We start from the raw sequence: 15,131 nt of genomic DNA on the forward strand, positions 1-15,131 counted from the left end.
AATATAGAAATGAGTCCTGCCTCCTGCTGTTGCAGATATATAGCACTCCCAGTCAAGGAGGCTGTTACAAGTATTAGTATTTGGCTTTTTAGACAAAATGTCTATCATGCTGTACATCCTGGACTCCCGTACTTGGCTGTGCAGTGTCTGAGGACAAACTGTGGGTCTGTATGGGATGGTACTGATTTCAACAGGGATCTGTACAGAGGACATATCTCCTTTGCTCTATTAGCTTCACTTTACCTTCTTGGCTATAAAAGAGCAAAATATTTTAAAAACAAATCCCCATCTTTCCAATGAATTTGCCCAGTTTGGCAGGTGATGGCGAGAAAGACACTAACTGCTGGTTCTAGGCTCTTGCTTTAGTTGCCTTTGGTTATGGGCATTCAATCAATTTTTCCCAGTGTTTAGTTCAGCTCATCTCCTTTCCACATTACAAACAAAAAGGAAGAAATAAGTGGTTAGCTAACTGTAAATATAAATAAAATAATATTTTTTAATTAAGGGTGTTTAAAACCTATTTGGTGTTTGTACACCAAAATTGAAACATTTGAGAAACAAATATACCAATATAAATGCATATTGAGTGTAACTTGCTGAACAATTGTGACTTGCTGATGCAGCTTGTTAATGCACCAAACTCAACAATTTTGTTCTTGATTTCCCTTTAGAAAATGCATAATAATTGAAGTATAGGGTTTTGTTCCTATACCTGCTAAAGCCAGTAGAAAAGATCAATGCTTTTCACAATCCAATGCCTTTTTTACCAGTGACAAGGAAGAATTCTCCTTTGTTGGCTCTAACTGGATGGTGGTAATCACTGGGAGATACCAGATTTTTCCAGTGACAGGTTCAGAAATAATGGAAGAAGAGCAAGAGGAGTAAGGAAGTAATTTATAAACAAACTTGCAAAACACTTTTGAAACCTGCTTGCTGTTGTAGTGAATTTAGAAAAGCAAAAATTTTTGCCTTGCAGTCAAGCCTACACAGTTCTTTACTAACTAAAACCAAATACCCATTCTTAGGTCCTGTCCCTTCCCTTTGCTTTCCTTTTTTCAACCACTTGTATTTTATTAAGTATAGCACATCTAGTAATTCCTCTATGCAATGTGAAGAGGACTCAGTTTCGTCCCTAAACTGTATTTGTCCTTCTTTGCTAATTGTGTATCATGCCTAAAATTTGTAGCAATCAATGAGGCATTACTGACTAGTACTAGATGATCAGAATGACTGACTTTAGGTGTTTATAGTGTTGGAACTGAGCGTTATGTAGCTCAGATTCCTTAAATTTATCCAAGGTCAAATGCACCATGGGGTTTTTTTTCATCAATGATTGACAGTAATATAGAAGCAGCATTTTATTTCTAGCCATTCACATCAGATACACATGCTTTTGCAAATATCTGTATATTTTTTCCTATAATCGCACTTTATTCAAATGCAGTTGTAAGCAACTGAGCTTTTCGGACCCAGCACCAAGGATTCAATCTGAAGTCTGTATTTAACTGTGTGGCCAGAAGTCAAGCACAGTTGCTGATTCCCTTTGACTGTCAGTCTTTGATGAAGTTGGCTTCTGCAAGTGCTGTCATCCATGGTATCAGCCTTCCTGGGATAGTGAGTATCACTCTGGAGCTTCGCTCGTAAATGCTGGTGTTAAGCTGTTGCTTATCTGTTCCAGGGAGTTTATCATTTTTAACTCATTCAGTTTGTGTGTAATGTTAGATGACTCGTGAGACATTATGAAACCCTGAAGTTATCATACTGGATTAGAGCAGAGGTCCTTCACAGCCAGCATTCTGTTTTGGCAGAAGCTGATATCAGATCATTCAAAAGAAAGTGCAGTAAATGGTGGTCAGTTGCCAAGGGCAGCTGCTACCTTCTGCCTCTCTTAAATGGAATACAATTTATCCCCTGAAATACGAAAATGAATACACATTCCAAACCTTTAGACTTTTTCTTCTCTTTATTAAAGGACCTGCCTGTGTCTGTAACCTGTGGTTATCCCCCTTCTTCTCCCAGTCCTACCAAGCTCTTTACTTCAATGTTGTTTCTGTATTACATTTAACAGAAATTTCTTTTCATTGCATTCAAACTTACTTCTGTTCAGTATCATGAAAACTCTTGGTCACAGCTATTCAGCTCTCCCAAATAAATTATTTTCTATTACTGTATGTTATTTTTTATCTCTAATATGTCTGTTCTGATTAATCTCCAGTCCAAATTCAGCAGCCCCAGTGGTTCAGTATGGCAGTCTCTTCCATTCCTCTTCTTATTTTGGCACTGAATGCTTCTGCATTTCTTCCATCTTTGCCTTAAATCAGTGCTGCCCAGACTTTCTGCTCACCATTGCCCTTCTTCTCAAGAACTCCTCAAACCCAAGCATGGTGCCATCTGTCTCAGGGTTTCCTCAGTCCTTCTCCCATCCCTTGATCAGATGCGTGCCTGCATATTTTGCCCAGGAAAGATGAGTCTGCTCTTGCCAGAAGTCTTCATCCAACCCTGAACCTGCTACTAAGAGACCACAAAGAAAGAGTGTCCCTACAAACAGGCTTCAGGTTGGATGAATTTCATAAGTGAGCCACAAACACCCCAAGGACTGTAGACTGAGCACATTTTTTTAGACAGAATACTCGGAAATGAACCTGACATGATGGGTTTACTATTGTTTTATACAGCTGAATTGTAAGCTTTTCAGTAATATGTATATCTTTCTTGTTCCTTAAATTATAGTCATCAGAAGTTTGTCCAAAGATCTTTGGAGGAACATGGGAGTAGGATATTCTACTTGTGGTTTGGAAACTCATAGCTACTCATAGCAAACTCATAGATCTGTAAATCTGTGTGATTAAAATAAAAAGGGAGTTCTCTTGCTCCCATCACAGTCACTAGACAATGATTTAAGATGAGTTTACAAACTGGGCCTTGGACCAGCAAGTGATTACAGTTATCTGATGGTTTCATACACTCCCAGCAATGCAGAAACCAGGCACAGAGCAGCCCCCACCCCAGCGAGGAAGACGTGCCCTGCAGCTGGCAGTCACCAAGGGGCACGCACAGCCAGTGCGAACCCTCTGCACTGGTGGGCTCCGCAGGCAGCTGCAGCTAGACATCAACTCCAGAAAGAAGCCCAGCTCCTGAATTTACAGCCTTCCTTACATCAGGAGCTGAGATACAGCTGCAATACTGCAGTCAAGAGACCTGTCATCTGTCCTGTACCTGCAATTGGTATTACCAGAGGATTAACGGTCAGTCTGGCATTCCTGCCTGCCAGCATTGCTGGTGTGTGTGTGACCTGGGTCGTAGCTGAGACTTTGTTCCTGAGGCTGTGCCAGAGCATGTCTCACTGTGCACACCTTCTTAGCAAGAGGGACATGGTCCACCCTGCAGAGTACAAGTGGCTACTAATAACCTACTTGCTCTCCTTGTTTAAATACTCCTGGCTTGTTGACATTTTTGGGCTAGTGCAGAGTTCATAAGAATAAGTGGGGAAGGGCAAAGCATCTCAGGGTAAGATGTTTGAGGAGAGGAATATGAGGGGTGAGGAGGCTCTACCCCACTTTGTGACACCAGGGCATCTGTAGATGTCGTGATGAGTGATCGTTAAAATGCTTCATTTCACTTTTGAAAGTATATTGGGATATTTTGTTTTACTTTCCCTTTCAACTGATAGCAAGATGGCCTACTGCTTGGAACTGACATCTTAACTGTTACATTTGTTTAAACCCAATCTGGGATAATAGAAAAATTTTGAATTAGGCACAGGAAAATTAGGTGCCAGATTGTGCCCTGGTGTTGACTATACATGGAGAATAGACTTGACAGTTGTCTTCTATAAGTATTCAATGGGAGTCAGTGTAACACAACTCAAAAATAGTAAAAGTTAAAAATTACCTCAGACTGCAGTCCACAAATAGCCTACAGGATTGGGTTTAAAAAGAGAAAGTTTGTGCAGATTTTAGCACAGACTCTTCAGCAGCAGGTGTCTTTGGGATATGTCATATGAGATCCATAAGTCTCCAGAATAATTAGAGGCTTTGTGCAGGACATCACAGATATCCCAGTGTCGTGGTTTAACCCCAGTCAGCAACTAAGCACCACACAGCTGCTCACTCATTTCTCCCCCCACCCAGTGGGATGGGGGAGAAAATTGGGAAAAGAAGCAAAACTTGTGGGTTGAGATAAGAACGGTTTAATAGAACAGAAAAGAAGAAACTAATAATGATAATGATAACACTAATGAAATGAACAACAGTAATAATAAAAGGATTAGAATATACAAGTGATGCACAATGCAATTACTCACCATTCACCGACCGATGCCCAGTTAGTCCCCGAGCGGCAATCCCCTCACCCCCAAACCCCGCAGTTTCTATACTAGATGTGGCGTCACATGGTGTGGAATACCCCGTTGGCCACTTTGGGTCAGCTGCCCTGGCTGTGTCCTGTGCCAACTTCTTGTGCCCCTCCAGCTTTCTCGCTGGCTGGGCATGAGAAGCTGAAAAATCCTTGACTTTAGACTAAACACTACTTAGCAACAACTGAAAACATCAGTGTTATCAACAGTCTTCTCATACCTAACTCAAAAACATAGCACTGTACCAGCTACTAGGAAGACAATTAACTCTATCCCAGCTGAAACCAGGACACCCAGGTAGAAGCCCATCATGTCTGTGAACATCTTGAGCCTTCACCCGAGTGGTCAGGTATGCCAAGGGTGCCAGCAGCTCCCCAGCAATGTGATTCCTGTGACGACCTATGGCAAAGACTCCTATGCTGTTAATTGTCGGTGCAAATAAAACTGTTTTGAGGTTGGTATAATCTCCCCAGGTTTGGACAGCAATCTTTCCAACCTGTTCACAAGACAGATCGAAGAGAACTCCACTGTTTCATACCAGGGAAGTCCTTTCAGGTCTGACTGGTCTGTAGTTAGTGTAACACAAATCACATAGTTTTGCTTATCTATCTCCTGCGGTACAGATATTTGAACAAAGAAAAGCAAAAGCATCTCCCTAAGAAGGGAGCTGCAGCAAAGAGTCTAGAGAGAGGCCAAATAATGATGGAGGAAATAATAATAGTCCCAAACAGTGACAACAAAAAGGACTGGGCGAGTCAAAGGGTCAAAACTAAAAACAGAGCACCAAAGGTGAAATCAGAGCTGAGTGCCCACCACAGTACCCATCCCTTCCTGAAAGCATCCAAGGAGCAACCAGGCAGAGGCAGGACAGGGAGAGGAAATCAGGCCTGTGCCCACCAGGATGGTTCCCATCAGCCTTCCCTCTCCAGGAGCCTTGGACAGCTGGCAAAGCCAGGGACAGAGGGGGAAGGGGCTGGGGAGTGTGCCCTCTGACTTAGAGAGGCCTTTGGTTGAGAAGATACCAATAAAGTGGTGAGAAGTGCAGATGGCACCTCAGCAAGGGGGTTTCGGGGAGCAAGAGAAGGGGCTGTGACATGTGCTCTCGACGTCTTTCCCCCGCAGGAGGGGCATGGCTCGCCCCCCTGCAGGACCCCTGGAATGATTGCGGCCGTACCCACCGCTCAGTGGAGCGTTTTCCACTGCACATCCCCAGCCGGCCGGGGACTCAGCTCAGCGTACACGTGAGCTGCGAGGGCCTTGAAGGCATCGCCCTCACGGGGGCCTGGCTGCCTGGTCCCCCTTGGACCACCAGCCCTCCTCACCTTTTGTACATCCGGGTGGGACAAGTGATGAACCGGAGCGTGTGGAGTCCAGACCCTGTGGAAACGGTTCTCAGGCACCATTCAGCACATTGGTTCATCCTCACCAGGGGATCCTCCTCCAAGGGGAGCCGAAAAAATCCCAGCAGGGACTCAGAGCAGCTCTGGTCAGAAGTCCATAACTCTCTTCTGGAGGCTGGCCAGCGTCACAGGGGATGGGCCAGGGCATTCAGACAGTGCCCCGGCATGGGTAGGACAAGCTGGGTTATGGCCAGCACCTCCTTCAAAGGGAAAGACACCTCATCAGCCCTGCCTGCTATTGCAGTATCTCTGATTCCTGGCCTCTAGTTCATACCAGTTAGGCCCAGGAGAGGGCCTGGTGGCAGAGGGCTAGATGGGCAGATACAGCAGTAGGCTGGTGTCCCACAGGGTGATGTAGTGCCTGGGTGGGAGGGAGCCAGGTGCCCCCCATCCCCAGCTGCCAGCCCTGAGCTCTTGACCCAGTTGCTCCAGGTGTAAAACACCTCATGAGCACTGGAAACACCTCGAGTTTCCAGACTGGAAAATGTGAGCTGCTACTATCTGAACTACTGCATCTGGGGCATGGAGAGGAGAAGGCACAGCAGCAGCATAAACATCTCCAATCAACAAGCTGTTGGAGGAGAACTGAGAGCCCACCCTTAGTGGATTACGGTAACATTTGTGAAAAGATTTCCACCTTCTGTGGCAAGAAGAGCAAACCTATAGTTTCCCCAGTTTGGGTGAGGGTCTCTGGAGTTTTCAAGGAACTGCACGAATACCTTTAAGATGAAATTTGATGCAACGTCAAATGATTTTCTCTTCAAAACCTGTTCTTCTGGAAAATAAATGATGGAAAAGAAGATGAATAATTTATTATTCACTCATTTAAAAGAAGCTGTTGGCAATGGTTTAGTCAGATGCAGTGCCTTTGGCCAGCAAAAACAATAAAGGAATAAAGGATTAGTCATCAATACTGCACTGAAAGAAAAAGGTCAAATTTATCATTGGTCTAAATCCAAAAGGCCAGTTTTTGTTCTGTTATTCTAAAACGGTGGCCTTCAGTCCCCCTTTGACTTTCACACTGCAAAATAATTCTAGCAGAGATGCAGACTCCTCCATGGAATATTTAAACCTATTAAATGTCCCTGCTTTATCTCAGTTGCTTTTTCAAAACCCATCAGGAATAGTTTGTGTACCCTCAAGTAGCTATGTAGTACAAGCTGACAAGCACTGTATTAAAACAAAGACTTAGGGCATTGTTTGGATACAGAGAAACGAATCCAGCCTCTGGATTTACAGACCCAAGCAGATTTCCTTGGAGAAGTTGTTCCACAACAAAGATTCTTGGATGAATTCCTGATTTGGATTTTCAAACTGCTATGAGGCGGGATTTCAGCAATGCCAGGATTTCACTCCCTCAACAACCCCCCCCCCCCCCCCCGCAATGCCTCCTGGCTCCCCTGTGATTGTACTTATAATTTGCATGCTGGTTTTTTCTGTCCTGCATCCACTGTATCCATGGTAGATAGGTCTACGGCTGATTTTTGCCCTCCTGTTACTGCAGGACAAGTCACCTTTCAAGGGCCTATAACATTTATCCTGCAACAGCAGCATTAGGAAGCACCACAGCAATAATCAGCTTTGCTGGGAGCTGAGAAATGCCAGCTCATGCTAGAAACTTCTGTTTGCATCAGCTGTAAAAATGAAGAGACTCTCAAACATAACTGGTTTTGACAAAGGATAAAGCAGGGCGAGTCCCACTCCAATCTGCTGTATAAATTTTCCTCCTAAATTAACCTTGTGCGGTTTGATATTATTCTCTCTTTTATACAATTTGCTTTTTCCAAGCTTCCATAAGCAAGTTTCCCACTTTTTCTCATGGCTGTTCAGGTCCAATTTGTCAATATTACTTCAACAGGCAGGTTGGACTCCTAAAGCTGGCCTTGCCTACTTGTAACTCCAGCATCCCATTCCCGAAGGGCAAAACCGGTAATTGTTGGTAACATTACTCCAAAGAACATTTCTTTCTATACTGTAATAAATATGACAAATGTGATACCACTGTCTAAAAAATATTTTTGCATACCTCTTAGATTTCACTATATTTAGAAATATTTAGAACTTCTGCATCACAACTGCCTTAATTGCTGGAAATCTGGCTTACCTTGCTTTGGAAAGCAGTGAATATATTAACATGTTGTTGCTTGTACTCTGCTTACTCACTTTCAGACACACTCGGTACAATTTAATCTAGATTTATAATGTGATGAAATTTTATGCCTCAGCTTGCTTAAATTGATATTGGCAACCTGGAATGTGGATTACTTATCAACAGTGCTTACATACTGATATGATGAGCACCATCCAAAGCCCAACAGGGCAAAAGAAAGAAATTAAGAGTGTAGATTTTATAACATGCAGAACTTAATTGGCCAGATAAGAAAATACCTAACAAATATGAATATAACTTTTCCATTTCACTCTCCCAGGGATGATATGGATTGTCCAATGTGTCAAGAGGGATACACCCACCTGAACCAAAGATATGTGAAAATTAAAACTATACAAGCACAGACTATTTGCTCCTACACATGTTAATGCTAGTGTTAGCACAGCTTTTGTCTAAGGAAGCCCTAGGTGCTGGAACAGCATGGAAATCTTGGTGTTTACCATATTTAAACTTAGGTTTTTAGCTCTTCTTATTTTAAAGAAAAGTTTGAAAGCATGGAGGAGAGGCAGGGACTGGAGGCAAAGCAGCTCCTCCAAGCAGCCAACAACATTGCTCTGCCTCTGCGTTGAAGTGTCCAAGCGGAGTAGGACAGAGCAGCTGTGTGTTGGGGATGAGCAGAGGTCTCTGAGTGGAGCAGGAGAGTCTGGGCAAGGGGATTACACCTCAGGCCATACACTGCAGGGGATGAGAGAGCCAGAGGGGTCTCAACACTGCCTTCAACTCCATCTGGCACCATGGGCTAAAGCCCTCAGGGCTTGGTCCTCGTAGTGGGAGCAGAAATGTCTTCTCCATAACAAAGCTCCTCCACAGTGCTTGTGGCATAGCAGTCCTCATTTGGGGAATCGATATTGCAATTAGTACTGCCCTGCAATACTTTGGTTTGAACATCAGCATGCGCATGTGCCTCCACAGCATCCTTTGCTCAGCCCTCTGCAGCATTACAGCAAAAGGCAGCCAAGCTCTTAAAACAAAAATGCTGTTTGTGGGCAGAAGTTCCTCATTTTGCCAACAAGGGAGAAGGAAGGCAGAGAGACATTTCTAAGGTGGCAGTGACTCTGGATGAGATTTCTAGCTTCCCCCCTTGTGTTCAGTCCTGAAGGATCAGAAGAATGTGGGTATCTGCAGTATTTTTTGTTCCCATTAGTTGCTGATCTTATTTTGTTACAGTTGTTTTCTTTTTTTTTTATCTTTATTGACCTTTTTTATATTTTGTGTTTTGTTAAAGTTTTTTCCTACAGCAGAGAAATTGCAAATACAATGTTATCATGAGTAATGTGCTGACTTTGTTTTCTTATTTACCTTAGGACATTTATTTACCCCTTCTTCACTAGAGGCAGACCTTTCCCACTGCAATTGCTTTTCTTTGGCATGTTATTCTGTATCTATAATGGCTTCCTCCAGGGGTACTACCTGATTTACTGCGCTGAATATCCAAACGATTGGTGCACCGACATCAGATTTACATCAGGTAATTACAGCTGCAGGATTCCCAAGATCTATTCTCCAAGCAATTTGTCAGCATTTTGAACTATGTCCTAATCTTTACTGAACACGTGAGTCAAATCAATTGTGATGGAAATCAGCATAAAACCTGCCTGCTGGCCCAGATAAAACAAATAAATGTGCAGTGACTTTTTTTTTTTTTGCTAGGCAGCCACCATTGAGGGCTTATGATGTTATGTGTTAGTCTCAAATCACCAGCCTTGTTTTACTCACACCGCTCCAGAGTCTCCTGCTGCTACAGGCTGCGGAGATGCGATCTCAGGCCTCAGCTGAATGGGGATGTGCCCTTGCTCAGCCAGAAGTGTCCACCCAGCAGTGGCCGTGTGCAGGGGCAAACTGTGGCTTTCTTTTCCCTGCCAGGGAGCTTTGCACTTGATGCAGCTATTCCGACTGAGAGTGAAAAGAAGGGCAAAACCCCAGCATAAATGAGGCTTTAGAGACAAAGGGCTCTTTTTTCTCATGTAAGGCACATGGGAAGATTAGAGATCATGCACAGCCTCGTTGTATGCTAATATGGTTCCTTTATATTCCTTAATAGCCTAGCTGAATTTCACCCTGTAAAATCCCTGAGAGAATAACTGAGCAAGAGCAGCTAGGTGGCATTACACATTTGGTGCAGCACAGAGAATGTTTTTTAAATGCACATATAGAAATGAAGATTAACATGGAGGTCTGAGGAAATGTTTTGGATATGACAAGTACAAAATAACCAAGGTACTTTCTGTACCCTGTTTCAGGCTGTGGATGCAAGTTCAGTCTTTTCAGACAGCATCACATATTAAAAATCCTGGGCATTGTTTAGGAAGAGCTCCCATACCCAACAAAGAAAACACCACATCACAGAATTTGCATGATAAATAAAATATGTATTTAATGAAAAAAAAAGGAAATCAGCATTAGCAGTACTTGAAATATTAAAGAAAAAGCAAACAGTATATTCTTGCTCTACACTCTTACCAACTTTCTGTTGCTACTGGAATTGTTGAGGTTTTATCAGCAGTTAGTCTTTTTTCTATACTTCATAGCACATACCAGCTCTATTTCTTTCCGTGCTTCCCAGTCATTATCAGAGGTGGTTTTCTCAGAGCCTAATGTGGCGTTAAATGTAGGGCATGTCACCTGCAGAGTTTCTCAATCAAATGCCTCTCGTTTTTCAGCTAAATGGAGTATGGTCAATGAATTATTCTGGCCAGAAGCTGTCAGCATCCTTCAGCGAGTAACTGCTCCATGTGCATGCCCATAGCTCTGTCCAAGCAGCCTTGCTGGCAGTGGACTGAGCTGCACTGAGATGTAGGTTCCCTTCCTGGCTCCGGTGATGTGCTGGATAAGTTTGTGTTCCCTGTGCTCCTCTTTGCCCAGCTGTAAAATGGGAGTAATGGTACTTGCCTACAGCTCGGTGGTTACTCTGCAGTAACGTCCACAACTGTGGCAGGCTAGCCTCAGCCAGCAGTGTCAGTTGGGTACTTTGTCCCCTCCCTTGATGTTCAATAAATGGTGACTATGGCCAGCTGGGAAGTTCAGCTTTTTCTCACACCAGCTGAAAGTGCTCTGATCTCACCAGCAAAACAGCGTGCTCAGGATGGTCATAATTTTGTCCAGAGTTGCTCCCCACACTGAAGCTATCCAATGCAGGTGCTCCCAGAGGACAGGACTGTGATCCCCAAACTGACACAGAGATACAGGGTAATTTGTCACCAGTCGCATATGCTTCTCCTGTTCAGTAGCCTTCTCAGTAGCAGCGCATCTTTTGACTTGAAAAAGAATCCACCCACTTCACATTAGGTCTCCTATCTGCCTGCTCCAAAGATAAACCTCACATATGTGCTTGAGTAGGGATAACTAGGCAGAGCTGTCTTTCTAATCCATTTCTTGTTTGTTTCTTAGGCCTCCTCTTATTTCTGCTGGGAATGGGGATCAACATTCACAGTGATCTCCTGCTGCGCCAGCTGAGGAAACCCGGGGAAGTCACTTACAAGATTCCTCAAGGTATATTCTTCTTATCCCCCACCTCCTTGGAGAAAGTAGGGCAGCAGGTTAGATAATGTTTTCTGGCTGAATTCACAGGAAAGCAACAACAATAGCAGAGATGCCAGTATCGCACAGGTACTCAGTTCAGGCGCCCCTCTGAGCTGCAAGGACTAGCGTGAGCTGGCTGCAGACAGTCCATGAGAAGCAACAAGAGTATCTGGAAAACATGAGCTGTGAGGAGAGGTTTTAGGAAATGGGCTGGGTAATTTAGAGAAGATTGAAGTGGGACATAGGAAGAGGATTTTAGCCTTGTAAACGGCAACTGCAAAGAAGGAAATATTCTTCTCCATGCCCAGGAAGAAGAAGTAGTGGACTTCTTACACTGCAAAAGGGAGATTCAAATTGTAAAAATTGGGGAAAAATTAACACTAAGGATGCAAGGTGCAGAATTTCCTTTCCATCTCCTTCAAGGTGGGGCTTGGTGAGGAAGAGTAGCTGTGGGCCAGAGCCGTGAACCAGGAAATGTCTAGCTCTGTAGAGCAATACGGACGGGGATCCAGGAGTTTCCTGGTTTTGGTGTTGACTCCTTCTGCTGGCTTGTTACAGATGGTAATATCTCTCCCCCAGAGTTTCTCACTTCCAATCCTTACCTGCCTGTTGTAGATGTTGAGATTTGCAAGCTAAGCTGCAAAACTGAGATCCAGATTTTGCATTCTGCAAAGGTAGTGGAGTTGCAAAATATTTTGGGGGCCTGAAGAGAACTGACTAATGTTAATAATTTTAATTTAAATCTAATAATGGGATTTCTTAAGTCCTTTTCCAAATAAAAATAAATGATTGTGAAAGTGCTGAAAGCCTCTGGGTTAGAATCACCTTTGATTCTTGTACTTGCACACGAATCTTGTACAAGATCCTCCTTTGGCATGGCCTCACTGGCTTCAGGGCAGTGGGTTTAGGTTGCTGTTATGGGCTATGAATAAGAAAGGTAGCATATTCTGCTGCTGTCTTTATGAGAAAGAACTTTCCATGTGCACGAGATGACTGTAAAAATTACATATTTTGTCTGTTGATGCAGGGGGACTGTTCACCTACATTTCTGGAGCCAACTACTTTGGAGAAATTGTGGAATGGTTTGGTTTTGCCATAGCAACCTGGTCCTTACCAGCCTTCGCCTTTGCCTTTTTTACTCTTTGCTGCATTGGGCCACGTGCTTATCACCACCACAGGTATCAAACTGTTTCTTGCCATATGCTGCTGCTTGCTCTTGGAGCGCTGTTTGCAAAATACCAGGGAGGGACAGAGGAACAGAGCCAGGACTCAAGATAAAATTGAAATTTAATATGATGTACATGAAGTGTATCGGTTTATTCGTGACTGGGTCAAAGTAAGGCAGGACTGGAGCCCATGTTGAGTTAAGTGGGCCTGACAGTCATTTAATCTGACATGAGTTACATCACTGCTTCTGCTGTGTTAGAGCCTCTTTTTACTGAGCCTTGTAAATGTGAACCTTTCCTAAGGGCTCCTTTGCAATCTCTGCAGTCCTTTGGAGTAGGTATTGTCCCCTGCTCTGAATTCCTCAAGTTTCTACTTTAGGTCTGTTAGAACCTTAACAGTATTATCAGCTTTCACTTAATTAAATAACCTGGTGTAAATAGTTTCAGAACGCTCTTTTGCAGAGTAACACACAGAGGTTACAAAGCAAGGAAGTTTGGAGGAGTTTTAAGGTTCCTCAGCTGAGCTGTATTGAAACTGTGCAGTTTCCTTGTATGTGCAGGTTCACTCTCTTGCTTATTTTCTTTCAGGTACTATCTCAAGACATTTACGGACTATCCAAAATCAAGGAAAGCCTTGATTCCTTTTGTTTTTTAATGATTGAAATATGGACTCTGTGTTATGTTTATATAGGGCTTTTTTCAATTCCTAGTTTTAATGTTAGGTCTGACTATAGTAATTGTACAAATGATAACCTGGGGTTGTAACAGACAAGAAGGTAATCTGGAACTGAAGTTCTTATTTTGAATTACAGGGGAAATTGCAGATAGTTGTGGGCAAAGGGACTCCCCCAAAAACATGTTTGCTTGTCAGTGGAGTTCTGCCTGTGGAAAATAGGTATATAACTGCACTGACATCAGAGAAAAAGCATTGGCTAAAAACTGATGCAGAAAAGTAGAAAGTAAGACCATGACTTCAGAAGAAGTCTTCAGAAGCCACTCCAATTTATAGCACTTCTGCAGCTGCTTCTTCCTGCCTCCATACCATAGCACATGTGCCCTTGCTCTGCCAGCACTGCCCTAGGTGTTGCCACAATTTAAAAGAGTAGGGGGTCTCCTTTGCCAGGAAAATAACTCAACCCATTATTTTTCATCTAAAAGCCATCTTAGCTCCCAGAACCATAATGCAACAAGAGGATAGTTCTGCTGGCACAAGGCTGGGAGCAGTGTGCCATGGTATGGAGGCGATGCGAAGTACGTGGAGACGGATGTATCTTAAGCCAGCACTCACAAGCACAATGTCTGTGTTCCTTCCTTAAGCAATACTCTCTTCACTGTCAGATGATTAATCTTTAGCCATCAGGTTTTTTTTTTAAATTTACTTTGTTAAAGCAATTGCAGCTCCATTAGGAGTTTTTTTCTCTTGCAAATCCAGAGCTCTTTTCAGAATAAAAAACCTGTCCACTCAAAACCACTCAATTGTTATTCATAAAAAGACTTGAGATGGTGATATATGACAAAAACTACAACAAATAAAAAGCTCTGTGTTGAAGAAAATATTCTCCAACACTGGCGGTACATTTTGTCTACGGAAAACCTTTTTAGATACTTTTATTAGAAAATGATAGAGAGATATTATTGAATTTTCACAAAAACACAGGATGGCTCTTCTTTACTTCAGAATACAGTTAGGAATTTTCCCAAAAATGTCATTAATCCCAATAGGAAGAGACGTCCCCACAGATGCTGGTAGTTTTAGTTACCCTTTAGAGCATAAAATCCTGCTAAGAATTATGCTGAGTAGCTGGAAGGAAAAAGACCAGACCACACACACTAAACATACTACCTGCTGCTGGAGTAACCTGATTGACTGTACACCGTTTTCTCCAAAACACAATAAAATTTATGTAAAACACAGACCTGTGCTAGCCTATAACTTACTGTTTGCCAAAACAAGTCTCTGTGATATCGCTCACCAGGTCCTGCTCATGCTGGCTTCCTCCTTCTGGGCAAACTCTCCCTTCTTTGCTCATATTATTAATTGTCTTCATCACCGAAGAGCAGAGCAGCCAGCTGAGGCTGGGTCCCATTGCACTAGTCCCTGTACAGCGCACAGGAGAGCCAGACCCTTTGCCGTGTGTAGGCAAAGGTAAGGGAGGGACAAAATAAGGTGCAAGCAGAATTGTTGTTGCACAGGCTGTGAGTTTCACATCAGCACCACAAACGTATTTTCCTTTTGTTTCTTCATTTAAATCCTCTATGTAGAAACACACTGGAAAGGGGCTTGCTGGGTGTCAAGTTAGGGACAGAAAGGCTGGAGGCGACGAGGATGCCGGGTGGGAGGGAATGGCCTCTTCCCCAAGGAGCGGATGCTGAGTGTGAGCAGCAGTTGTGCTCCCCAGAGCTCCCCACCTCAGGAGCTCCTCCTTGACGATTCCTCCTTGTGCTTTTTTCCCCCCAAAGCCTTGCAAGTGATGAGAGAGCAAATAGCCCATGGGTGCCAGTGTTTCTAGCTGCTGTCTCCT

General features: G+C 43.4%; 1 protein-coding gene across 1 annotated transcript in view; it reads left to right on the top strand.

The window, feature by feature from the left end:
- The window catches only part of SRD5A2 (steroid 5 alpha-reductase 2), a 29,120-nt gene extending 14,597 nt beyond the window's left edge, over positions 1-14,523 (top strand). The window contains exons 2-5 of the mRNA XM_052806526.1: positions 9,229-9,392; positions 11,312-11,413; positions 12,471-12,621; positions 13,198-14,523. Of these exons, the coding sequence (XP_052662486.1) occupies positions 9,229-9,392; positions 11,312-11,413; positions 12,471-12,621; positions 13,198-13,264 (484 nt within the window). The 3' untranslated portion in view covers positions 13,265-14,523. The remainder of the gene's footprint in view (positions 1-9,228; positions 9,393-11,311; positions 11,414-12,470; positions 12,622-13,197) is intronic.
- Positions 14,524-15,131: the final 608 nt, after the last annotated feature.

The sequence above is a fragment of the Harpia harpyja genome, chromosome 13 (genome assembly GCF_026419915.1).
Source record: "Harpia harpyja isolate bHarHar1 chromosome 13, bHarHar1 primary haplotype, whole genome shotgun sequence".
NCBI classification, from domain to species: Eukaryota; Metazoa; Chordata; class Aves; order Accipitriformes; family Accipitridae; genus Harpia; species Harpia harpyja.